We start from the raw sequence: 27,292 nt of genomic DNA on the forward strand, positions 1-27,292 counted from the left end.
CTTTTCACAGAACAGAACAAAAAGTTCACAGAATGGCAGCCTGTCATTTGTACCATCCAGGATTTTTCGAACAGTTTGCTATGAGCTCTGCACCCCAAGTTAAAATCGAGAAATTTTTCCTAGCCCTACATGCAGCGAGGAGAGAGCTATGTGACCTTGGGTCTGTCAGTGAGAACCAATCATTTAAAGTTTTGATTAGGAAGAGACCAAAAAGGGAGGAGGTATTAAGTCAAGTCCTTTACTCTGGTCGAGGCAGATGCTTGACCAGCTTTGGGGAGGAGTTAAAATTCACTAACATCTAGTGGCTAGTAACAAGAAGGCAAGCTATCGGGTCCAAATTCATCCCAACAGCATTGGGGTATTTGCTAAAAAACACCCAAGGCATGGTTTGGACAGTTTCTGGCTGTGCGGCTTCAAAGTCAGACTCTGGCCTTCCCAAATATCTGAGTTCTTTTACTCACTCATGAAATTTAAAATGCTTTCAAACTTAACCACTAGACATTTTTACAAACTCAACACTTTAGCAATAGGCTTCAAGCCTATAGAAATATAACCATCAAAAAAGAAAGTTCAAATTTTGATTACTAGTTTACCCATACTTCTATATAAAATGAGTGTTAAGCCATATTATTTAGCCACATTCATTAACTTTTCATTAACTCCACTCAAAAAAGGTCAAAACAATTTTAGCAATGCTATATTAAACAGACCTAAAATTAGGCATCTGTAATTTGAACCTCTAAAAATAACTAGTATTTCTCCTATGATAATGAAAAATGGCTGTTTAGGGTGGGGGGGGGTGTCTTACAGATATGCTGAATACTGGTTTCAAGGTCAGAAGATTAATGAGTCTAGTCTTTCCTCTTCCCTTTTCTCAATCTCATAATCAGGAATGTATAGAAGAGGTCAAGAGATTGTCCAGCATGGTAAGAAGACAACTTATTTTTTTTGTCTGGATCCGGTTTTAGCCACTGCATCCCAAGGCACAGTTTGTTTCGTCGGGGTGGGGCCCTGGTATTATAATACATTTAGTTCACTTAGGAACTTCCCTTTCTTTTAAGAGTTAAGAAAACATTTTGACTCCTAAATGATAAGCCAAGGTAACCTTCCACAGACCCTGCTAAAATATCTCAAGTTTCACAGTTAAATAGAAACAAATGTGTTGAGACATACTTTCATCAGTCCTTTCTTTCTTTCAATATATTTTATTCTGATGAAGTTACAAAAGTAGATACAAAACACTTTCTTAAAAAAGTACAGTTAACCGACTTAGAAAAATAGATAAAGCCCCTAAAGGTTTAAAAATACAAAATAAATTTTCATGTAAAGAACATTTAAAAATATTTTAGATAACCAAGACTAACTTAAGCAAGTTATTTTCAATGTAGACCAAACATAGAATGTTGTCCTATAATAAATCTATAGCACACTGGTAATCCATTCGGATTTACAGAATACTTGTTTGAAACAGAATCTAATGAGAGAAAACCCAAGTGAATTTCAATACAGTTGCTTCAGTAAAATTACTGCTACCACCCCAAAGCCCGTTACAGTCTGAAATATCAAAATCTAATGCAAAAGCACAGGAAGACTGAGGAGCTACTATTTTCCCTCTTTGCCAGAATTGTACAATAGTTAAAATCCAAATCCAGTTACTGAACTGGTATTAGGAGGGAATAATGTCCCTGTTGAAGCTGCTTAGTTTGGTGTCCCAGCTAGTATTTTCAGGCCAGAATTCCACAGAAAGCAGACAGACTCCTATAATCAGGCAAAGGTGACACCAGCAGCATGACTGAAGCTGCTTAGAAACAGATTTCTAGGACTCACACCCTTCGGGACTGGTTTGTTTATGCTTATGAGGTAATGATGTAATGTTCAGAAGCTTCTCCACTTCTAATGTGACCTCACTGCTCAGAGAGAGGGCCAAACAGCATAGTCAAGAAATCTCAAAAATATTTGAAAAATTAACATCACCACTAGGACTGCTCTTCTTGCCTCTGCTGTACTAGAAAAACTTTCCTTTTGCTGTTATCAATGTCATGATGCATACAGATGTACATTTCTCAAGCAGGCAGCTACAAGAGCTAAGGATCTATAGGTCTTAAGATGAAAGGAAATACTTTGTTAACTGGCAGCCTACTAAAAACCACTTTTTTCACAGTTTGGCAAAGAATAAAGGAGCCATTTGGTTGTCAATACAAAAACTGTAGTACAAGAAAGTTTCACTATTTAAACAAAAATCTGCACATCATTGTCCAAAAGTTTTTTTTAAAGGCCTGGAAATTAAAGCACCATAGGATTAACTGCATAATTCAGCAAGTACTATCCAACCCATGCTTTTAGTCGGGTGTGAAGAGCAGTGATGAGACACGGAGAGAGGACTTCTGATTAGGAGGAGCCAGGGGAGTGAGTGTTACTCAGGGAGATAAATCAAGACTGAGAGGAGTCAAAGAAAGACGGACTCCTTCCAGCTTTAATCAAAGGCTGGCCTTCCAGCCAAGCCCAGAAGGTGCTATCTTCTCTATGTTCTCTGCTCCATCTCTCCTGTTCACTCCCTGGCCTTGGATGTAAATAAATAATGTTAAACTAATGTTTGGTTGCATTGTTGGTTAAGCCAGATTAACTGAGAATGCTTTTTCTTTTTTTGGTATTGCTTTTATATTTTAAAAAAGGGACATTCTGAATTACCTGAATTCTTAATTACCAACAAATTTTAAAATTTATGTCCCATTATTAAGCTGTCTCTACTTTTACTTTAGTTACTTAGTTTTAGGGCTCTAAGTCATGAAGAGAGGGAGGATTTCTACCACTGAAAATAAATGAAGGAAAGTAAGAACACTTTTATTTGATGATACTTAAAATATTAGAAATGATAAAAATACAATCTTATTTGAGAAATATTTCATTCCTAGTATACTTAATTAAAGCCAACGATGTTCAAAGTCAAGAGGCAGTAACATCCTAACATTCTAAAAACCTTCTTGTTTGGAAATGATCAACATAAACATACAGAATGCCTGATGGTTCTTTTGGGTAATCTTAAAATGAAGATTATGGAATGTTTCATAGAGGACTTTTTTAATAAGGGATTTTCCCACTATTTCCCAAAACAACAATGTATGGTTTCAGCCTAAATCAGATAAAATGTTTTGTTTCCTATAAAATTCTATATATATTTAAGTATTTATTGAAATTGAGTTATTAAAAAAATGGAGTTTCTAAGTCATTTTTTCTTTACAGTCAAGTAGAATAATAAAAATAAATAACCCTTCAAATTTAACCTTAACCAAAGGTATCAAGGAACATGGTGAGTACTTTGCAAAAAATCATAGCTCTGAAACAAATGATGAACTTCAAGTGTTGCCAGTCTGGCAAGTCTTTAGTAATATGTGTGCCTCAATACACTTCAAACAGTCTACATCTGAAAAATCTAGTGAAAATTAGATCTTTTCTTCACTAAAGGAGATTCTTTTTACCGCAACAGAATAATTTCAAGTTTTGATACAAAAACAATTAAAACAGAATAAAACGCCAATCCATCCCTTGACTATTAACAGAATGAAGTTTTTTCACTTATCCCATGTTTGTCTCCTTTAAACATATACCCCCCTACCCCCAGCACAGACACACACACATTAAAGAACATGTAGCACACCGGACTTTTAGCTGGGTTATAAAATGTGCACACCTTTAAGGTTTTTTATTACGGTTTTCCTTATGCTTTAACCTTATTGGGATAAAGTTCATGCATCTCTACACTACTCTTAACTAAGTCTCAAGACACAATAAAAATACATGTAAGTAGTTTCTATTTTAAGGAAAACTCAAAACAAAAGAATCAAGTACTCTTAAGTACTTCCTTCTATTCTCCTATCCAAATTTCAAGGCCTCTGAAGCCAAAAACATGAATGAAAATAATGGTTTTTGAGACCCAAATGTGTTATAATTTTTTTGGAAGTCTTTTTTCAGCCAAAACCTACATATTAAAATTAATCTGAATGAAGCTTTTCAAAATAAAAATCTGCAAGACAATTAATTCTTAGATGCCTTAAAAAAGTTCTTTGATACACACTAAAAATCTAGATAGGCTGTGAATAAAATCCCAAATAAAGATTAAATAATAGTCATTTTAGAAATAACTCTGGTTACTCCCATACCATGTCTTATGATGATTTAAACTGCAATCATGGATTTTGAAAAAATACATGTATATAACCTATAAAAACACTAGCATACAAACTTCAAACTAAAAGGATATCCAAAGTGACACAAATGTTTTTAATCTAAAGAAAATTTGAAAATGCCTCTTCTATTTGTAAAATAAAAGCAGAATAAAACTGATCTGATTGCATTATTAGGAAATTTGTTCTGGAAGCTTGTTAACAAATAATTGGCAGAAATTTTTTATATCCATCATGCTGTTACCTGAATCAGACTTCAGTCATCTTCTTCAGTAAATGAGTAAGTAAACTAATAAACTGCAAGTGAGTCCTCATATACTACAACCAAAAATGACTCTGTGGTAATAACAGCAGTGATCATACATACAGATCATACATAGGCATACATACATGCCTCAAATTCAGCCATGTCCTGAATTTCTCTCTGAAGGTATTAGGCCAACCTACCTTTGGGACAATTTTATCAGTAGACACAGGCAATTGGTGTCTTTTTATCCTGTTTTCTTAAAGTCTGTATCACTAGTCTATAACAGAAAGCAATGAGATAGCTCTAGCAGTAGATGAAGCAAGAAGGTAACTGTTCCAGAAGAAAAATTTATCTGTCTTTTGATCCAAGCTTCTCAATTAATTCCTGAAGAGGTGCCAACTCACGTCTATCAATCAGATTAAACTCCTAAAAAAAGAAGAAAAATAAAATTAAAAAACAGATCTAAAATTAAAACTCTATGTCATTCAGAGAAAGGATTTCCAACTCTAGCTTTCTGAAATCCAAAAGAATGATGAAATAATCTCTATGAATATTTTAAAATAGGATCATTTTTACTCCCTATTTTAATATACAAGGGGCTTAATAGATAGTGGCCTCCTCTGGGCACTTTTACTTCCATATACCTGCATTTACATACTATCTATGACAGGCAACAATCTCTAAGAAAGACAAGAAAGAAAGCACAGTACATTCTCCTCTGTGTGGTACACAGAATTGGATATATAATACCTACTATACACGCTACTATAAAAGACTTTATTTTTGGGGGCTCCAAAATCACTGCAGATGGTGACTGCACCCATGAAATTAAAAGACGCTTACTCCTTGGAAGGAAAGTTATGACCGTCCTAGATAGCATATTAAAAAGCAGAGACATTACTTGGCCAACAAAGGTCCGTCTAGTCAAGGCTATGGTTTTTCCAGTGGTCACGTATGGATGTGAGAGTTGGACTGTGAAGAAAGCTGAGCGTCGAAAAATTGATGCTTTTGAACTGTGGTGTTGGAGAAGACTCTTGAGAGTCCCTTGGACTGCAAGGAGATCCAACCAGTCCATCCTAAAGGAGATCAGTCCTGGGTGTTCATGAAGCTGAAGCTGAAACTCCAATACTTTGGCCACCTCATGTGAAGAGTTGACTCACTGGAAAAGACCCTGATGCTGGGAGGGATTGGGGGCAGGAGGAGAAGAGGACGACAGAGGATGAGATGGCTGGATGGCGTCACTGACTCGATGGACATGAGTTTGAGTAAACTCCGGGAGTTGGTGATGGACAGGGAGGCCTGGCGTGCTACAATTCATGGGGTCGCAAAGAGTCGGACACGACTGAGCAACTGAACTGAACTGATAAAAGCTGCTAGTTTCCCCATCAAAATATCTATAGAGAGATATATTTATATTTGCATAAAGAATTATATATTTCTAAAGTTAACTTAGAAGTCCCTATTCTTTGATCATTTTTTTCAAACTGTGAATTATTTTGACTTTAAAAAGTTCTAATTTCACCTAAGGGCCCATAAGGAAATGGGCCGCACCTCTGAAGGTGGTGGTTCTTCGTGACATTTCTAGCTGCTAACTTTGTAAGTTTCAGCCTGAAGTAGACTTCTGGAAACTAACTCAAGATATTTTAGCTAATGAGTTCTTCCAAAAGTTTCTCCTCCAGGCATAGACATCTCATGAAACAACCCTAGATGTTTTTCCCGTGGCATCCCTTTATTCAGCAGTAGCAATGGGACATGAGGGTGTTGACAAGTTTTCCTGGGTGTTTAGTGCTTCATGTCATATGCCAGTCAGAGACCAGGGTCAGGTCTCTCCAGAGACAAAAGGCCCCAAATGGGGGTGATGCCTTCTATTCTGTTATGTACATCAAAGAAATAAACAAGAAAAAGGGAATAAAACAGGAGAACTCTGCATGCTTACCTCTATATCTATAAATAAGACACTATACTATACTTTTTGTTAATTACCAATTCAAATATGTCCATGTCAAAGGACACACCAAATTCAATGCAATTCAACTTACCTGAACGAAGAAAATAAAGTGCTTAAAGGAGGTGTTGAGGTGGGCTTCCTCCTGCAGTTGCATTACAGAATCAAAGTGCTGGTGATAAATATGGGCATAAACCCTGAAGAGACGCTTTAGAATGGTCTTTGCCACAGACATAAAGTTTTTAGGAAATGGGACACCTGTAATGTATATGCTTCAATCAGTCTTTTATCAGTAAGAGAAAAATAAATAGCAGAAAAATTTAGACAATGCCATGAACGTCTCCAATACACATATTCACAAATACAAGCTTCTATCCATATATATATTTTTTAAAAGGCAAGGGAAAAAACACCCAAACCTAAGAATGTGAGGTATCCTCATACCACACTTTTGCTGACTGCCTTAGAATAGCAGGCACAAGTGACAAGTTATGGAAGATGACGCTAACTCAAAGTTGAATTTTACTTGTTTAATACTCGAGAATTTCTCCCTAAAATTAAAGGCAATAAGTTTGTTTCTTGTTTTTTTGGCCCTGTCATGCAGCCTGTTGGGAATCTTAGCTCCCCAGTCAGGGATCGAACTCGAACCCCCTGCACTGGAAGCGTGTTTTAACCACTGGACTGCCAGGGAACTCTCAAGAAGTTCTATTTACAGCTTAGACTATAAATAGAAAATTTTTACTTTTGGCAATTTATAACTCTAAAAAGATTTTTTACACATACACATACATACTCAACCAGGACTGGAAATTTTCCCAAGCAAAAGAAAAAAGCACACCTTGAGTCACTATTATCTACTGTCTACAAATAAAAAATATTTTATCTTCTGAAGTACTCTGAAAATCTAGCCTTCCTTCTTAGGCTAGGAGTCCCCAACTTTTTATTTAATTTTTTAAAGTGCTATTTCCATTTTCCTATAGTGTAAGAAGAGGAATAATAGTTTCTATAAAGGGGAAGAATGGCACCTCCCTATTTTTCAAAGAAAATAAATATCTCCTCATAAAAGAACTGGGAGAGATCTTAGTCATCGCTCTCCAAGAAGTGCAGGTGGGGATATGACTGGCTGCATTCCTGAGAATTTTGGTTGACAAGATCAATGTTTCTTAGAAAACAGGTACAGAAGGCAATACAACAGGCATGGAGTACAGTTAACACATAAGAAGGCAACTGCTTCCGAAATAACCTAGAATAGTTGGCCTAATAGCACTATACTACTCTTGAACATGTCCTTTTCTCTAATTTTTGAACATGTCCTTTTCTCTAATTTTTCAGAAAACAAAAGTTAAAACACTTTCTCTTTCCCTGCATTCTGTATTCTTGACTTCTCCACGAGTCCTTAATAGTTTGAAATTTAGCAAATTTTGCTCTTGTAAGCTGATGTATGTGTATGTGTTCCTCCACCCCTCACCCCCAGTCTTTGTAACAACCTGCCTTTTCACACATTGTTCTGAGGGTGATGGACATGTTTTTCTGGACTTGGTCTTATGTTCATGTATTGAAAAGATGGATTTTTAAGTCAAATCCTTTTTCTCTCAGAATTAGAAAATGGGCACCTGGATATTAAAAAGAATATTAATAAGCTAGATATATTAGCTTAAAAATGAGTAACAATAAAGTTTTGTCTAAAATAATAAATAATGGCATAAGTTAAGATCTGGATAATAGTCTAATGAAGGGGGAAATAATTCCAGAACATTAGGATAAAACACTGAAGAATTGGGAAGCTGAAGAAAGAGAGTAATGACAAAAGTATTCTTTGCCTCCGTAAGAGGGAGACTCTGATAAATAAATACAAGTGATTTATTTTAATCTAAACACTTTCCAAGCTGAATTTAACATTCAAGCCCAGCCAATACACAATAAAGGATCTATGAGAAACGAAACAAAAGCCTTTATAGAACAGAAAAGCTGGTCAACAGCAAACAGACCAAATATAACAACATGACATAAATTTTCAAAAAGGAGTCTGCCATGTTCTGAGTGTGTGTGCATGCGCGCGCACATTCACACGCACTTTGTTGCTCAGTTGTGTCCAACTCTTTGTGGCTCCGTGGGCTGCAGCCAACCAGGCACCTAGGTTCATGGGGAGTTTCCAGACAAGGATACTGGATTTGACAGCCACGCCCTAATCCAGAGGCTCTTCCCAACTCAGGGATCAAACCCAGGTCTCCCACACTGCAGGCTCGGTGCCTCCTTCAAAATCATATTGAAATTCTAACACCCTAGACAATGGTATTAAGAGGTGGGGCCTTTGGGGGTGATGAGGCCATAAGGCCTCTGCCCCTTTGGCTAGAGTCAGCGCCCTTACAGGAAGAAACAGAGATGATTTCCCTCTCTGCCATGTGAGGATACAACAAAAAGACTGCTTTTTGCAATCTGTAAACCAGGAATAGGACTTATGACAGAACTTGACCATGCTGGCCTCTGATCTTGGACTTCCAGACTTCAGAAGTTAAGAAACACATGTCTATTGCTTATAAGCCCTCCAGTCTCTGGTACTTTTTGTTATAGCAACCCAAACAGACATGACAGAATCTAACAATATGTTGTTCATTAGATACCCTATACTGAAAATGACAAGGATCAATCACATCCATGAATATCAATGCCAAAATCTTAATCAAAATATCCAGAAATAGAAAAATTCTTGCAGCAAAACATTGGAAAAAAATAGAGAAAACCTATGATCAACAACAGAAAATAGAAGAGCATCTGACAAAACCCTACAATCAATTTGATTTTTAAAAATTCACAAACCTCTAACCAAAAGGAAGAGTCCTGCTTAATGCTGAAATACTAGAAGCACTCACATGAAAGTAAACAAGAAAAGGATGTTTGCCTTCATCGTTTTTTACTCAGCACTGCTCTGAAAGTACTAGTTACTGCAATTAGTTAAGAGTACACAAGTAGTATATTTATCAGAAAAGGATAGATGGAATTAGTATCATCTTAGTCTGATGTGACTGTAAACTTTAAAAACTCAAGAAAACCAATCCAATAGAAATAGTCAGAAACTGATAGTCAATTACAAAATTCATAGATATATCAAGAGTTTTCCTATATACTAAACAATAACCAGTTAGAAACCAGATTATCAATAAAAACATTAAGCACCTATGAATAAACTTAAGGAACTTGAAGGACTAAAGTAAAACACAGAATTTTTCCAAGAGGGAATAAGAAATAATTAAAAGACTGTTCCTGGATAGAAAGACTCAATATTGTCAAGAGAACAAGAATCCCTACAATAATTTACAAACTGAATGAAATCTTAATAAAAATCTCACAGGTATTTTGACAAAATGTTTCTAAATTCGTTGGAAGAACAAACTTTCCAGAATACCTGTGAGTATTCTGAAAAAGAAGAGCAAGGAAGAGAGACAAGCCCTACAAGATGTTCAAAGATACATGGCCATGGTAATTAAAAGAGTGTGGAATTTCTATAAGAATAAAAACATTAAAAGACTTCCAAAACATATGTCAATTTGCTGTACACACACAAAAATTAGGGACTAAAAGGCACATGTATATGATAAATGGTACTGGACAAACTGACTAGCATTTATAATTGGGAAAAAAGTAAGAGGAGTGTTGAGAAAAAATTCCTGACAGAAGAAAGATTTAAAAACAAAACCACAAAAGTACTAAATAAAAGCATTGACAAATATTTTTATGATCTTTAAGTAGGAAAGTCCCTTCTAACCATTGTATTAAAATCCAAACATCATAAAGGCAAAGATTAATAGGTCAATAAAAGAATAATACACATAGCCAAAAAATCCTCATAAACAAAATAAGTCAATAAGGCAACCTGAAGAAAAACACAACATGCATGACAAAGATCTAATATACCCTTAACATAAAGAAATAGACAAAGGATATAAACAGAAAACACACAATGATCAACAAACCAAAAAATGCTCAATCTTTTCAATATTTTGTAAAATGAACATTATACTAAAAATTTATTTACCCATTTTAGAAAAGATGAAAAACTGACAGGCAACTAGTACTGACGAAGAAACACAGGCAGACACAAACATGGCTGGAAGGAGTATACATCTATAACTTTTTTGTAGAGAAATCTGGCAGTCTTTATTAGATTTTGTTACACTAATAGACCATTAAAAAGAACATAGCACATCTATCATTTAAAAAGAATATTAGTTCTACAACTCACCAATTTTAGAAGGAAAAAGAGTTTCATCATCAAGTTGATCCTGAACCCAAGTCATCAAATAGTCAATGTATTTTGGTGCAGAACATTTGATTGGCTTTTTAATATTAGTACCATCTGCCCAATGATATTCATATCTGAAGAGAAAAAAGTTTTAGTAATAAAGTTTTAAAAAACACACTGCAACTTATAATCACAGTAGGTTCACAGTTTGTTTACGTTGTTAAGTGTGTTCACTTAACACACATATATAATTTTAGTAAATTAACCGAAGTTCTACTGAAGATTACTTGGGAGTTCCCTGAAGAAAGACAGTTGACCCTTAAACAACAAGGGTTTGAACCACACAGGTCCACTTATACACAGATATTTTTCAACAGTAAATACTACAATCCACGGTTGGTTAAATCCATAGATGCAGAAGGACCATGGATATGGAGGGCTGACTCAACTTAAACAATATTCTGAAATATGATGGTAACAAATGGAAAAGAAAAAGATAGTATGGCAGCTGGCTGTGCCAGACTTTGTTTTACACCACAGCCCTGAGAAAGGCAAGGAACTGAGTCCCTGTCAGTTAGACAGAAGGTGCTGAGGAGTGGGCAAGGTGCTGACGGATCCTCCATGTTCTGAGCTTGTTGGCCACTAAGTAATTATCAACAGAGCCAAGATTATAAAACCCTGTTTTTCTGAGAGGGTTCTAAAGAATAAATCTTGTGCATGCATCTTTTTCTACTTCACCTTTGCTAAGCTAGAATGATTAATAATAAAACTTCACTTTATGAATCATTTAAACCAAAGATAGGAAATTTGAGGACTAAAACAACACTTCACAAAATAAAAAACATCTCTCCTAAAATAATGTAAAAAAACAGAACTCAAATTCACTGGGGACCTTTTTTACCTTTACATAAAATGACAGCAAGTTCAGAAAGGACTGTTTTTATGCCGTCTCTCATCACACAAAAGCAATCAACTGTTACAGGAAAAAAGGTTGGAAGGACACTAGAACGCTAATTCTGTAACATCTTAACCTTGTGGGTGATAAAAGGCTCTACCTCTTTGTCAATATTTCTAGAAATTATCACAGTAAAAAAATTTTAATCTAGCATCTTTAAGTCAGATAACTAAAGCAGCTCAATTTGGAAGTAATTAATACCAAATAAACACAAGGAAAAAAATCAAATATTAAAGGGTCAACTAAAAATTCTAATAAATTAATTTAAAAAACAGAAACAAAACCATAAATTTAACAAAACTGAAAAAATAACCTTTGAAAAAGCAAGATAAACCTAAAATTCTTAACTTTCAATCCTACTGAACATTCATACTTATTACAATGCAATTATAAAAAATCAAAACACTGGGAAACACATACCAAAGTAATAACTAAAAAGTTAAAGGTAAGCTTTTGTTTTCACAAGTGAACAGGCAAGAAAAACAAGTCTTTACTCTTTAATTTATATCAGTTGGTGATTAGCTTTATTTAGTAATTCAAATACGTATATAATAGCCAGTTTAAGTACCTTGGACCTGCAGACATAACTGGACAGCTTGCTTCAGTGCAGAATTCTGTGATAGTTCCATATAACATGTTGATCTGGTTGAAGAAATCCACAGCTAGAAAATTAATAGCAAAATTGTGTTAAAATGTCCATGTAAACAAAATAAAACAACAGATCTCTCAACTGGAGGATTCAGTCAAGAATCCTCAGGAGAGTCAACAGTCCAGGGGCACTATAAATTCTCTTTTTTAAATTGTCACACCTAAAGTAAACTTAAAAAAAATTATTTATTTATGTGGCTGTGCCAGGTCTTAGTTGCAGCAAGTGGAATCTTTAGTTGCAGCATGTGGATCTAGTTCCCTGACCAGGGAGCAAACCTGAGCCCCCTGCACTGGGAGCTCAGAGTTTTAGCCACTGAAATCACCAGGGAACTCCCTTAAGTAAACTTTTAATATACACTTATTTTTAATATACTAAGCTTTTAAGCAGCCTGTAAGCAGGAAAATATTAGAGATATTAATAACTTAATGGCAACTGAGCTTCCAGTTCAAGATGGCGGAGTAGATCTTAGATCTCTTCCTGCAAGAGCACCAAAATTGCAACTAGTTATGGAACAACCATAGACAGGAGGATGCTGGAACCTACCAAAAGACACCCCATGTCCAAAGACAAAGAAGCTGCAGCAAGACAGTAGGAGAGGTGCAATCATGATAAAATCAAATGCCACAGCCACTGGGTGGGTGACCCACAAGTTGTGGAGAATAATACTAAAGAAGTTCTCCCACTGTTGTGGAGATTCTGAATCCCACATCAGGCTTCCCAACCTGGGGATCTGACAAGGGCTGGAAATCCCCAGGGAATCTGATCTTGGAGGAAAACAGGATTTGATCACAAGACTTCCACAGGACTGGGGGAAACAGAGACTCCAGTCTTAGTGGGCACAAACAAAACCTTGTGTGCACCAGACTCAGAGGAAAGGAGCAGTGACCCCACAGGAGGCTGAACCAAAACTACCTGCTAGTGTTGGAGGGTCTCTGGAGGAGGCAGAGGTCAGCAGGGGCTCACTACAGTGTCAGTGGCACTGGAAGGTCCCCCTTGGCGTAAACCCTCTAGCAGTTCACATTAAACCCTACCACAGAGCTATATAAACCCAGGGCTGGGTCACCTCAAGCCAAAAAGCTTCCAAGGAGGGAGCACAACCCTTCCCATTAGCAGATAACTGGACTAAAGCTTTACTGAGCAAGGCCCTGCCCACCAGAGCAAGACCGACTTTTTCCCACCACCAGTCCTTTCCATCAGGAAGCTTACACAAGCCTCTTAGCCTCTTCCATCAGAGGGCAGAGAGAAGCAAGAAGAATCACAGTCCCCCAGCAACGAAAACAGACACCATATTACAGGAACTTTCACTTTTCACTTTCATGCACTGGAGAAGGAAATGGCAACCCACTCCAGTGTTCTTGCCTGGAGAATCCCAGGGATGGGGGAGCCTGTTGGGCTGCCGTCTATGGGGCTGCACAGAGTTGGACACGACTGAAGTGACCTAGCAGCAGCAGCAGCATCAATCAGCATGAAAAAGCAGAAAATTATGTCCTAGATGAATGGACAAGATAAAACCCCAGAAAACTAAATGAAGACAGCATATCTTCCAGAAAAAGAATTCAGAGTAATAGTGAAGATGATTCAGGATCTCAGAAAAAGAATGGAGAAAAGATTGAGAAGATGCAAGAAATGTTTACCAAAGACCTAGAAGAACTAAAGAACAAACAGAGATGAATAATACATTAGAAGGAATCAACAGGAGAATAACTGAGGCAGAAGAACGGACAAATGATCTGGAGGACAGAATGGTGGAAATCACTGCCGCAGAACAGAATATAGAAAAAGAATGAAAAGAAATGAAGACAGCCTAAGAGACCTCTGGGACATCATTAAACACACCAACATTCGCATTATAGGGGTCCCAGGAGAAGAGAGAAAGAAACTGAGAAAATATCTGAAGAGACAATAGCTGAAAACGTCCCTAATGTGGGAAAGAAAGTAGTCAAAGAAAGTAGTCATTCTTTTTCCTCAACCAAGTCGAGGAAAACAGAGTCCCAGGCAGGATAAACCCAAAGAGGAACACACCAAGACACACAGTAATCAAACTGACAAAAACTAAAGACAGAGATAAAACATTAAAAGCAACAAGGGAAAAATGACAAATAACATATAAGGGAACTACCATCAGACTATCAAGTTGATTTCTCAACAGACACTCTATGAGCAAGAGGAGAATGGCAAGATATATTTAAAGTTATGAAAAAGAAGAACCTACAACCAAGAATTCTCTACCCAGCAAGACTCTCCTTCAGATTTCATGCAGAAATCAAAAGCTTTCCAGATAAGCAAAAAGTTATCTGCAGCACCACCAAAAACAAATGCTAAAGGAACATTTCTAGGCAGGAAACAAGAGAACAAAAAGACCAACAAAAAATAAACCCAAAACAATTAAGAAAATGGTAACAAGATTATACACAATCAATAATTATCTTAAATGTAAATGGATTAAATGCACCAACAAAAAGACTGGCTGGGTGGATGAAAACATGTGCATGTATGCACTTCCATTTACCACATCACTCTGCTTGACCCCTCAAATTATATGTAATTATGTTCTTAGGTTAATCATGTCCCTATTATGGCTTACAATTGCAATTACCTTTTTTGTCTGGCTATTGATTGTGAAAACTGATACACATCTTCCACTATTGTGATTATGTAACAATCACTCATTTAATACTACTGTATCATGATTGGTCAAAGGAAAAATAACAGAATTCTATATTACCAAAATTACCATTTACTAGAAAAACCTGTAACCACTTCTTAAAATCCAGACATATTATCAGAATTATCTTGGAATTTTTTGAAAAATACAAATACCTGGGTATAGATTTTTTTTGCGCCAGAGTTCCAGATATGTTTCCAATGAGCAACCATGTTTAAAAACAAATGGATCAAATGAGGAAATTTTACTTTTATCTAGTTTCACTTTTTCTATTTCATATTCAGTGCTCCCACTTCATTTAGTTAATGTTTTCCAATTTCTCCATCTGTTCTTTTTTTTAGCCTTTATCAAACATAGTAGAAAACTCTTGCATTCATATATATAGTGTGTGTAATATATAAATTTTAGAAAACGTCTGAATTTTTGCCTAACTAAAAAAATTTAGTCGGTTTGACTTGGTTTAGTTTGATTCTACTTGTTTGACTCAGCATGAATAGAATGTAGATTTCTAATTTTAAAAAAAGGCATGCAACAAGCAACAAAGGTTTACTGTACAGCAGAGGAATTATGGACTGTGTTATAAGATACAGTCAATATCTTGTAATAATCTATAATGGAAAATAATTTCAAAATTTATATGTGTATATATATAATCACAAACAAAATTCTACTTTTTGAAATTTAGTAACGTTTATCTCTTTGCCAGTTTTTCTAAATGTCCTATGAACATTTAGTAACATTGTATGAGATACAAAATTTTAAATACATTTGTTTAGAATATAAGATTGTTATTGTTCAGTCGCTAAGTCATGTCTGACTCTGACTCCATGAACTGCAGCACGCTAGGCTTCTCTGTCCATCACTAACTCCCTGAGTTTTCTCAAACTCATATCCGCTGAATCAGTGGTACCATCCAACCATTTCATCCTCTGTTGCCCCTTTCTCCTGCTCTCCATTTTTCCCCAGCATCAGGGTCTTTTCCAATGAGTCAGCTCTTTGCATCAGGTGGCCAAAGAATTGGACCTTCAGCTTCAGCATCTGTCCTTCAAAAAAAATATTCAAGGTAGACTTCCTTTAGGATTGACTGACTTGATCTCCTTGACGTAAGGAACTCAGTAGAGTCTTCTCAAGCACCACAGTTCAAAAGCATCAATTCTTTGGCAATCTTTATGGTCCAACTCTCACATCCACACGTGACTACTGGAAAAACTATAGCTTTGACTGTATGGACCTTTGTTGGCAAAGTGATGTCTCTGCTTTTTAAAACACTGTCTAGTATTGACATAGCTATTCGTTCAAGGAGCAAAACTGTCTTTTAATTACATGGCTGCAGTCACTATCTGCAGTGATTCTGGAGTCAAAGAAAATGAAATCTGACACCGTTCCCACATTTTCCCCATCTATTTGCCATGAAATGATAGGATCAGATGCCATGATCTTAAAGGTTTTTGAATGTTGAGTTTTAAGCCAACTTTTCCACTCTCCTCTTTGACCTTCATCAAGAGGCTCTTCACTTCCTCTTCACTTTCTGCCATTAACGTGGTTATCATCTGCATATCTGAGGTTGTTGATATTTCTCCCAGCAATCTTGATTCCAGTCTGTTGTTCCATGTCTAGCTCTTACTGGTTCTTCTTGTTTTGCATACACATTTTGCAGGAGGCAAGTAAGGTGGTCTGGTATTTCCATCTGTTTAAGAATATTCCATTCTGTTGTGACCCACACAGTCAAAGGCTTTAGCATAGTCAATGAAGCCAAAGTAGATGTTTGTTTGGAATTCCCCTGCTTTTTCTATGATCCAGGGTATGTTGACAATTTGATCTCTCGTTCCTCTGCCTTTTCTAAACCCAGCTTGTACCTCTGGAAGTTCAATTCATGTACTGCTGAAGCCTAGCTTGAAGGATTTTGCTGGCATGTGAAATGAGTTCAACTGTATGGTAATTTGAACATTCTTTGGCATTGTTTTTCTTTGGGATTGGAATGAAAACTGACCTTTTCCAGTCCTGTGGCCACGGCTTGAGTTTTCCAAATTTGCTGGCATATTGAGCACAGCACTTAAACAGCATCATCTTCTAGGATCTGAAATAGCTCAGCTGAAATTCCAACACCTCCACTAGCTTTGTTCATAATAATGCTTCCTAAGACCCACTTGACTTCACACTCCAGGATGAACAGGTCTAGGTGAGTGACATCATCATTGTGGTTAACTGGGTCATTAAGAGCTTTTTTATACAGTTCTTCTGTGTATTCTTGCCACCATTTCTGCTTCCGTTATGTCCCTGTCATTTTGTCCTTTATGGTGCCTATCTTTGTATGAAATGTTCAAATTAATATAAATAAAATTTACTATATTTAAATTATTAATGACATTATTCAAGGTTCTTTTCTTATTTTTTCTGCACTTGATAAAATATTCTCAGAGAAATGTTAATATGTTTCACTATGATTATATATATTTTTTCTTTTCCCTTATATATCTTCTGATTTTTGTTTTATGTATCTTTGTTGTTAGGTGTCTAATGGTTAACGATGTCTATCTTCTTTGTGAATTGTATCTTTTATCATTAAAAATGCTCATCTTTGTTTCATTTAAAAATAAATAAATTTAAAAACAAAAAACAAGCAAAAATTCTAACTTAAAGGTAATTATTACATTAGCATATACAATTTGATGATATCCAAGCAAAGGAAAATCCATACCTTCTTATCAGTCTCGACCAGACAATACCATTTGTTAGGAAACCATTTGTGTTAGGAAAGAGAAGAAAGGAATTGTGGAATATACTGTGAGGGAGGCGTTTCAGTTCTATCAGGCATTAAAAAATCTAACTTATCATAAAAAACTGAGACCCAGTTCATATTGAGGACATAAAAAATACATGAGATAAAGTCCCTTGTCCTAGAGTCTCTAGCTAACAAAAAGGACAAAATCAAGATAGGGATAATACAACATATAAGAAGAGAGCATCCAAAGGCCAACGAGAAGCGCTAGAAGAATTCAGAGAAAAGGTAACATCTTGGGAAGCTGAGACAGTCAAGGAGCACTTCCTCAAAGAGCTTCAGCTAGAACTGGAAGAAAACGGAAGAGGAAGGGGGTAAGAAACTCAGGCTTAACTGACTGAAACACACTGCTTTGCTCAGAGAGAACCACATAAGTCTTGGAAAGATTTGTTAAAATGTCTCAGTTCCCTGTCTAAAAGACTACCTAAAATTAACTAGGGCTTTTCCAAGTTTCTTAAAAAACGAACGAATAAAAAAGCTCCACCATGTCAAAAGGAATTTTATACAAAACCCCCTCACTTATAAACTTTCCTCTTAAATTAGTCATGTTTTCTAAGAAAGTAATACATGCAATACTCTTTCAAAACAAAGAATGCGCCTAGATGGTGTGCTGGTTTATTGGTCTGTTCTCAAAATATGGTCTAGAGATTCCCTGTTTTATAGGGGAAACTGTGAGGTCAGAAACATTTTAATTGCTCTGAATTCTCACTCTCTTAGGAGGCATGGAGGAGCTGTCCAGAGGCTCCATGGTATGACATCACAACAGACCGAATGCAGAAGCAAGTATGAGAATCCAGGCATGGGACATTAAATAAGATTTGCAACCAATGCCATACTTCTCACTAACATTTATTTTGGAAAATAGCTATTTTTATAAAAATACATGTATGTTAACATGTAATGGGTTTATTATTGCTATTTTTAGATGAATTTTAAAATAAATATTTTAAATTGCTCAGTTTTAATTTCTAACACAGGATCATTAAACACAACTCATATAATTAAAAACTCTTTGCGTTCTCAATAATTTTTAAGAGAATAAAAGGATCTTGGAACCAAAAGGTTGAGACTAGCTGATTAGAGCAGTAAGTCTCAAAGAAAAATCTAAGGCTGAAGAAGGCCAACAGACTCCTTCAGAATGAAAGGTGATACACAGAGAGCCAACAGGCACATGAAAAGATGTTCAACACTGGGGCTTCCCTGCTGGTACACTGGTTATGAATCTGCCTCGCAATGCAGGGGACACTGGTTCTACCCCCGGTCTGGGAAGACCCCACATGCCTGAACTATAAGCTATGCGCCACAACTACTGAAGTTTGTGCACCACAGAGCCAGTGCCACGCAATAAGAGAAGCCGCTCAGTAAGAAGCCGGTGCTGCAACTACAAAGTAGCCCCCATTCTCCACACACAGTGGAGAAAGCCCACACACAGTGGAGAAAGCCCACACACAGTAATAAAGACCCAGTGCAGCCAAAAACAAAGAAATAAATAAAGATGGGAAACAACAACAAACAAACGAACAAAATACGGCACTTCCCTGGTGGTCCAGTGGTTAAGACTAGGTGCTCCCAATGCAGGGGGTATGGGTTCAATCCCTGGTTGGGGAACTAAGATCCTGCATGCTGGCCCCCCCGCCGCAAAAAAGAACGAAATAATGCCATTTGCAGCAACATGGATGGACCTAGGTATTATCATACTGAGTGAAGTAACTCAGAGAAAGACAAACACTGTATGATATCACATATATGGAAACTAAAATATGACACACATGAACCTATTTATGAAACCAACCACAGAGAGAGAACTGGTGGCTGCTGAGGGGGAGGGGATGGAGAAAAGATGGGGTAGGAAGGTGGGATTAGCATTTGTAAGCTTCTTATATATAGAACAGATAAACAACAAGGTCATACTGCACAGTAGGGAGAATTAATATCGTATGATAAACAATACTGAAAAATACAGAAAATGTACACATAACTGAATGTACGTATATATAACAATCACTGTGCGGGACAGCAGTAATTAACACAACATTGTGAATCAACTAGACTTCAATTAAAAAAATCTAAGAAAAAATAAGATAATAATTTGAATAAGATTACAAAAAGGGGTCTTTTCTGAATAGACAATACTTAACATGGTTCACATAACAAAAGAGAGATAAAACTATATAGAGAAAAAAATCTAGGGACTTCCCTGGTGGTCCAGGGGTTAAGAATTCACCTTTCAATACAGGGATGCAGGTTCAATCCCTGGTCAGGGAAATAAGATCCCTCATGTCACTGGGTAACTACTGAGCCCATGAGTTCTAGAGCCCATGTGCCAAAACTAGAGAGAAGCTTGCATGAGCAGCAAGGAAACATCCTGCATGCCACAACTAAATAAACACACACCCAAATAAATAAATAATTTTTTAAAAAGATCAAATCCCAACCATTCCAACTTCCTCCCTACACACAGGTAACTGCTCATTTTTTCTGTCTCTTGCCCCGTAAGTTTCCTTATCCCGTCTAACACAAAAGAAAACACACTATATAGTTTTGCACCTTGTTTTTTTTCTCTTAGTAATATGAATAACATTTTTTAATGAGTTGAGGAAAATAAAATTTTTCTTAATGTGGCTACTGGAAATTTTTAAATTACATTTATAACTTACAATATATTCCTATTAGACCACACTGACCAAGGCAATGATTATCAACACAGAAGCATCTACACTGTTGGAAGTATGTACCACCACCTGAGAAGTAGTCTTAAACAAACAAAATCAAACCTGAATTTGACCAAAGCTCCAAATCTGTACCAACATGGCAGCCACAAGACACACGGGGCAATTTACATTAAAATGAAGTTAAATTTAAAATTCACTTTCAGTCCCAGGAGCCGCATTTCTAGTGCTAAATGGCCATAGTGAAGATATACATTTTCATTATCACAGAAATATGGCTAGGATTTCCTTCAAAATAATCAAGGTAGTGTACAGAAACAGCACAACTGGCCATGAACTGATAATTGCTGAAGCTGGATAACAGATACCTGGGAATTTATTCTACTAGTTTCTATACTTTTGTATATTTGAAAATTTCCATCAAAAAGTTTTAAAGATTCCTAGAACAACAAAAATTCCTAATAGACTTAAACCCTATCATCCAGAACTGATCTCATCTCAAAAATGATGGACTCCAAAATGATGCTCCAGTCTCAGCATATCCTCCCATGTCATGCCCTTACTTTTCTGAATTTAGAGTGACTTTCAGCTCATGGATCACTCTGCTTTCTCCCAGTCTCTCAATTTCCTTTCTGACTGCTCCTAAGTCACAATAATCAAATGACTGACCAAAGCAACTATGCTTGACTTTTCTGTATACACAGCCAAATGAAAGGAGCTGGGAGTGGGGGCACAACTGTGAAGATGGATCCCTACAAAGTCATGTCCATCACAGGTAGGATCTTTGTATTTTATCAATTTCTCGTTTGACCTTACTCAGCAATTCAGACCATTCTCAGAGATTACCCCAAAGCACTCTCCACTTCTCCTCAGGTCTCTCTACTCAACCACACAACTACACCCTGAAGAGAAAACACTTTGGATGTATTTGCACTTACATGTTTCTTCACAGATAATCTGTTTTATTATGATACTTACATTCAAAAGGGCTTCCTTGGTGGCTCAGATGGTAAAGAATCTGCCTGCAATGCGGGAGACCTGGGTTCAAGCCCTGGGTTGCAAAGATCCCCTGGAGAAGGGAATGGTTACCCATGCCAGTATTCTGGCCTGGAGAATTAATTCCATGAACTGTATAGTCCATGGGGTTGCAAAGTGTCGGACACAACTGAGTGACTTACACTCACATGCATAAAATAAAATTCATTAACAAAAACATTTTAGCAAAATCTTATCAACTAGTTATGTTCAAAGTTCTTAAAAAACTTACTGTTAACAGCAATCCATTCATTGAGGTCCTCTCCCTCTGGCAACATAACAGCTTGTCTCAAATTCCCACTTCCTAGAGTTGCTTCTGCATGTTTTAAGAGTTCATACTGATGAGATCCTTCAGGGATATTCTTCTTTGGTTTGAATGTTTTAGAAGAGCGGCTACTACTGTTAGGTTAAAAATAAGGGTATATCAATTTTTAGGACCGGACATAGAATGACAATCTTAGGCATATAAATTGTTTTGAAATTAAAAAACATTTCCTGAAAAGTGTGACAATGTGGGGGTGGGGGGGGACACAATAAAGTAAAGATTTAAAATTTTTAAAAAGTTTCCCCTACACAGAAACAGGAATAGCAGCACAATTTCACACAGAGGGCAATTTTACTAAGCTGCACGAAGCAGTCTGGTATAACAGAAAGGGCACCCTAACCAAAAGAAGAAAAAATCTGGATTCTAGTTCTTGATCTGCCACTAACTCTGATGACTTGAGAAACCTAACCTCCTTTTGGCCTGTTTTCACCTACAGAAAACAGTGCTGCCAGAGTGGTAGTTCTAAGGCTCTTACAGCTTAAAAATCCAGTTTTCTGTATCAAAATACTTGTGGTGCCATCAAAGCAAACTACAGAAGAATCACTAACATTTGGAATTTATGGCAGGGAAAATAAACAACTGGTTGTGGAGGGGAAAAGTAAGCTTTTATTCCTATCTCACACCATTCATAAGGTCTTCCTAATATAACACAAAGCTCAGAAAAAAATGGACAGATTTCTAACTATAACAAAACTTCCATAATTCAGAAACAAAAAAGTACTTGTAACACATATTACAAAGTATGAACTAAATAATAAAGGGCTTTTATAATCAGTCAAGAAAAAGGCTTTAGAATAATGGGCTAAAGAGATGAATATACAATTAAGAAAGAAAAACAATGACAAATGAACAGATATGAAACACTCCTCAATCCATCCCTTCTACTTCTAGGTAACTCTCCTTGATATGGATAAGGATGTGTTTTCCAAGATTGTTTTTAATAGTGAAAAACCTGGAAACAATCCTAAAACTTACTAGTAGAGAAATGAATATGACACATCTATATCATGGAATACCATATGGCAATTAAGAAGAACAAGATGGAGCTACAAGAATTAACATAGACAGATTTCAGTACATGGTCACACATATTACAATATGAAATGTACAGCAGAAGTCTATTTTGTAAATGCATAGAAAATGTCACCCATCAAACTGATACTGGTGGTTACTTCCAGAAAGGGAAAAGAAATAAGACTGAGGACTTTCACTTTACCTGAGTAATCTGAATTTTAAATAAGACTGACTGTTAAGTAAAAAGGAGTTATGAAAACAATAAAAATCAAACAAGGGAAGTTTGTGTTTAACATAATAAAGAGCTAAATTTAATAGGGAAGTATTACATTAGAGGGAATGGCCCTTTACAATAAAAATAAGCTGTGAATGACAGGAAGCTAAATATGGAAAACTAGCAAGAAAATTGTCTCAAGGTTCTGTATGATCTTCATGTAAACGAAGATGTCTGTGCTTCAAACGGCACCAAGACAGTGAAAACAATCTAAAAAATTGGAGAAAATTTTGCAAAACGTAAATGTGACTAAGGGACTTATATCCAGGATAAAGAATTTCTCCAAAAAAAAAAAAAAAAAAAAAAGAATTTCTCCAACTTAAAACCAAAGACATGCCAATTTAAAAAATGGTCAAAATGTTTGAGTAGATATTACTTCAAAGAATATACACAAAATGCCAATAAGCACACAAAAAGGTGCTCAACATCATTAATCACTAAGGAAAAACAAATTAAAATCACAATGAGATACCATTTCACATCCACTTAGGATGTGCTATAATCAAAAATTCAATTAACAAGTGCCAGAGAGGGTGTGGGGAAATTTCCAAGAGAATTAACACATACATCCAAAACAAAAATCTATACCCAAGTTTATAGCATAATTATTCATAAGAGCTAAAAAGTGGAAACTCAATTGTCTATCAACAAAACAAAGTTTAAAAAAATAAACAGAGCCATATTTAGGTTCAAAAAACAAATAAGAACTGTGCATCCACAAACAAACCACTAACTAAACATTAACATAAGAAAAAGACTGGTTATTGGGGGGGGGGATTGTTCTGGTAATAAGGAAACCTTCAATTGAAATATAAATCAAACAGAGTTTTTGATATGGTAATCACACTTTGAAGGCTATTCGCTTAAAAAAATAATTCAAAGGAGGGGAAAAGCGACTGTTAGTCAAAGATATTTCCTGTAATCCTATTTTACGATAGCAAAATACTAGAAAAGAATCCAAATTTCTCACATTAAGAAACGGGGTGAACTCTGGTTATGATACACTATTTTAGATGTCAAGTATGTGAATGATGCCCATAACTAAAAATGGATTCGCTCATACAATACATATTTAAGCAATACACTAGGTAGAGAGGGCCACTAGAGGAAAAAAAGGTGCTACAGCAATGCTTCCCAAACGTTAATGTGCCTAAGAATCATCAGAGAATTTACAAACTTTTCCCACTTGAAGGCTCATTTGGGTCCAACAGCTATCTCTAAAATGGGATTCTACCGAGTTAAAAAGACGTTAGTTAATTACACAAATTCACAAAGTGGGCTGAATCAGAACTGTATGTAAAGGCCGCAGCTTAACTTTAGAGACACTCCCACATTTTCCTGGGGCGGCATTTTTCCACGGGGGTAATTTAATCCTGACGATAATAAAGCTGGCGTACGGTGGAATAAAAAGCTTAGTCAGCATGCATCGTTGCTAAAAGGCTGGGGACTTGAGAGAAACTGGGAGCACCGGATCGTCTCTCTGCCCTCAGGCGCACTCGGGCGGAAAAGTTTCGAGGCGCTACCGGCCTCGGGGCCTTTCTACACTCCAATCTTCTCGCTCCGCTTCCTTTGCCTCGACCTTCATCTCCGTCGGCTTCTGCCCACATCCTAGACTCCTCCAAGACTCCGAGAGCTAGCAGAGCAAGCACCTGGCACCCCAACCCCGGCCCTGGGGACTGCCCTCGCCTCAGGCGCCCCATCGCCCCTTCCTGCCCTCGGCCCTCACTCAGCCCTGGAGCCCCGGCCACACTCACAAGAGGAAGCTCATCTTCTGTCTTCGGAGGGGAGGGGCCGTTGGCCCCTGCCGCGGTCAGGACTCGGAGTCCGCGCGGAACCGGGAGGGAGCCGAAGGTCCGAAGCCGGCGGACAGCCGAAGCCGGCGCCGCCAAAGCTCCAAGCCCGGGTGGAACCGATGCTGAGCCGGTTCAAGCGGGAGAGCAACTGAACCCGCCTAGTACTCCTCCCCCACCTTCCAGACCCAAAATGCGGAACCAGCAAAATCTCGCGATCTAAGGCTTCGTTCGGCCCCGCCCTCCCCGAGCGTGTCTACAAGCCCCTTTTTGCGCCGCCCGCTCCTTCATCTCAGCCAATCAGGGGCCTCTAAGGTTGGTTTTCTGCTCCGGAAGTCGTGGTGGGTTCACGGTCCTTGGCCTAGAAGAATGGCTGACCTTGGTTCTGATAGTCGCTGCTCTGCGCCTCCTGTCTCCCTAGGTGGCAAGGGTCCTCAGTGAGCGCAGAAACTTAAATTTTTTTTCCCCCCCATTGTGGTGTGAAATTTGTGGAATCTTAGTTCGACCAGGGATGGAACCTGGGCTAATGGCGTGGAAAGTCATGAGTCTTAATCCCCCCCCCAAAAATTTTAAATTTAAATTTGATTTTTAAGTTGAGATTTAAAATTCACTATTTATTTATTTTTGAATAATTGTATTTATTAATTTTTGGCTGTGTTGCATCTTCGTTGCTGAGCACGTCTTCTCTAGTTGTGGTGCACAGGCTTCTCACTGTGGGGGCTTCTCTTGTGGAAGGAGTGTAGTCTCTGGGGCATACAGGCGCCAGTAGTTGTGGTTCCTGGGCGCTAGAACACAGCATAGTAGTTGTGTCACACAGGCTTAGTTGCTTCTCGGCATATGGGACTCTTCCTGGGTCAGGGTCAGAGATGGAACCTGTGTTTCCTGCATTGGCAGGTGGAGTCTTTACCACTGAGCCACCAGGGAAGCCCCAACTTCACCCTTCTAAAAAGTACTGCTGCTGCTGCTAAGTCGCTTCAGTCGTGTCCGACTCCTAGCGACCCCATGGACTGCAGCCTACCAGGCTCCTCCGTCCATGGGATTTTCCAGGCAAGAGTACTGGAGTGGGGTGCCATTGCCTTCTCCGCTAAAAAGTACACTTTTGTGTTTTTTATCACAGAGTATTCAGAGTCCTTCAGAGTCCTTTGTTTTTTTTTCCAATACCTCCCCCCAAAAAGAGGTACCCATTAGCAGTTGATCCCTGTGCCTCCCTCTTCCTAAGTCTTGGCACAACTGATCTACCTTCTTTTTATATGACTTTGCCTAATCTGAATATTTCATATAAGTGGAGTCATACAATATGTGGTGTTTTGTGACTGCCTTCATTCAATTACCATAATGTTTTTAAGTTTCATCCACAATGTAGTATGTATCAGTGCTTTATTCTTTTTATAAATGAACACTATTCCATTGCATGAATATACTATATTTTTTAAATCCATTTCATCTACTGATGGATATTTGGGTGGTTTCCACTGTTTGGCTGTAATGAATACTCTTGCTACAGTTTTCGTGTGGATGAATGTGTTCTTTTCTCTTGGGTATATGCCTAGGAGTAGCTGTGTCATACAGATACAGATAACTGTATGTTTAACCTTTGGGGTAACTGCCAGACTGTTTTCCACGTTAACTGCACGATTTTACACTCCCACTGGCAAATATCCAAAGATTCTGATATTTCCACATTCTTGATAGCATTTGCTATTATGTATCTTTTTGATTATAGCCAGCCTAGTGTGTGTGAAATACTTTCTCTTGCATTTGATTTGCATTTTCCTGTTGCAGGATGTTGAGAATCTTCATGTTTATTGATCTTTGAAAAAAATGTATTTTTATCTTCAAGTTTGTTTTGTTCAGTTGCTAAAGTGAAAGTGAAAGTGAAGTCACTCAGTCGTGTCTGACTCTTTGTGCCTTTGCTAAGTCCTATCTAATTCTTTGAGACCTCATAGACTGTAGCACACCAGCCTCCCTGCCCTCTACTACCTCCAGGAGTTTGCTCAAATCCCTGTCCATTGAGTCAGTGATGCTGTCTAACCATCTCATCCTTTGCCACCCTCATCTCCTTTTGCCTTCAATCTTTCCCAGCATCAGGGTTTTTACCAATGAGTCAGTTAAAGCTTCAATTTCAACATCAGTCCTGCCAGTGAATAAGCAGGGTTGATTTCCTTTCAGATTGACTGGTTTGACCTCCTTGCAGTCCAGGAGACTCTTGAGAGTCTTCTCCAGCACCACAGTTCCAACCCATCAATTCTTCAACCCTCAGCCTTCTTTATAGTCCAGCTCTCACCTCTGTACATGACTACTGGAAAAACCATGCTTTGACTCTACTGATCTTTGTTGGCAAAGTGATGTCTGTGCTTTTTAATATGGTGTCTAGGTTTTTCATAGCTTTCCTTCCAAAGAACAAGCGTCTTTTAATTTCATGGCTGCAGTCACCATCTGCAGTGATTTTGGAGGCCAAATAAACAAATAAATAAATAAAATCTATCACTGCTCCCACATTCCCCACTTCTATTTGCTGTGAAGT

The 27,292-nt window shown here is 37.4% G+C and overlaps 1 protein-coding gene across 1 annotated transcript; it reads right to left on the reverse strand.

Moving 5' to 3' along the window:
• Window positions 1-1,307: 1,307 nt before the first annotated feature.
• MOB1A (MOB kinase activator 1A) lies at window positions 1,308-24,964 on the reverse strand. Its single transcript, XM_065929581.1, has 6 exons — window positions 24,733-24,964; window positions 21,598-21,764; window positions 12,137-12,230; window positions 10,614-10,747; window positions 6,468-6,631; window positions 1,308-4,854 (listed from the first exon to the last, which is right to left on the reverse strand). The coding sequence occupies exons 1-6, from the start codon at window positions 24,744-24,746 to the stop codon at window positions 4,777-4,779; spliced, it is 651 nt and encodes a 216-aa protein (XP_065785653.1). The 5' UTR covers window positions 24,747-24,964; the 3' UTR covers window positions 1,308-4,776.
• Window positions 24,965-27,292: the final 2,328 nt, after the last annotated feature.

This window comes from Muntiacus reevesi, chromosome 3 (genome assembly GCF_963930625.1).
Source record: "Muntiacus reevesi chromosome 3, mMunRee1.1, whole genome shotgun sequence".
NCBI classification, from domain to species: domain Eukaryota; kingdom Metazoa; phylum Chordata; class Mammalia; order Artiodactyla; family Cervidae; genus Muntiacus; species Muntiacus reevesi.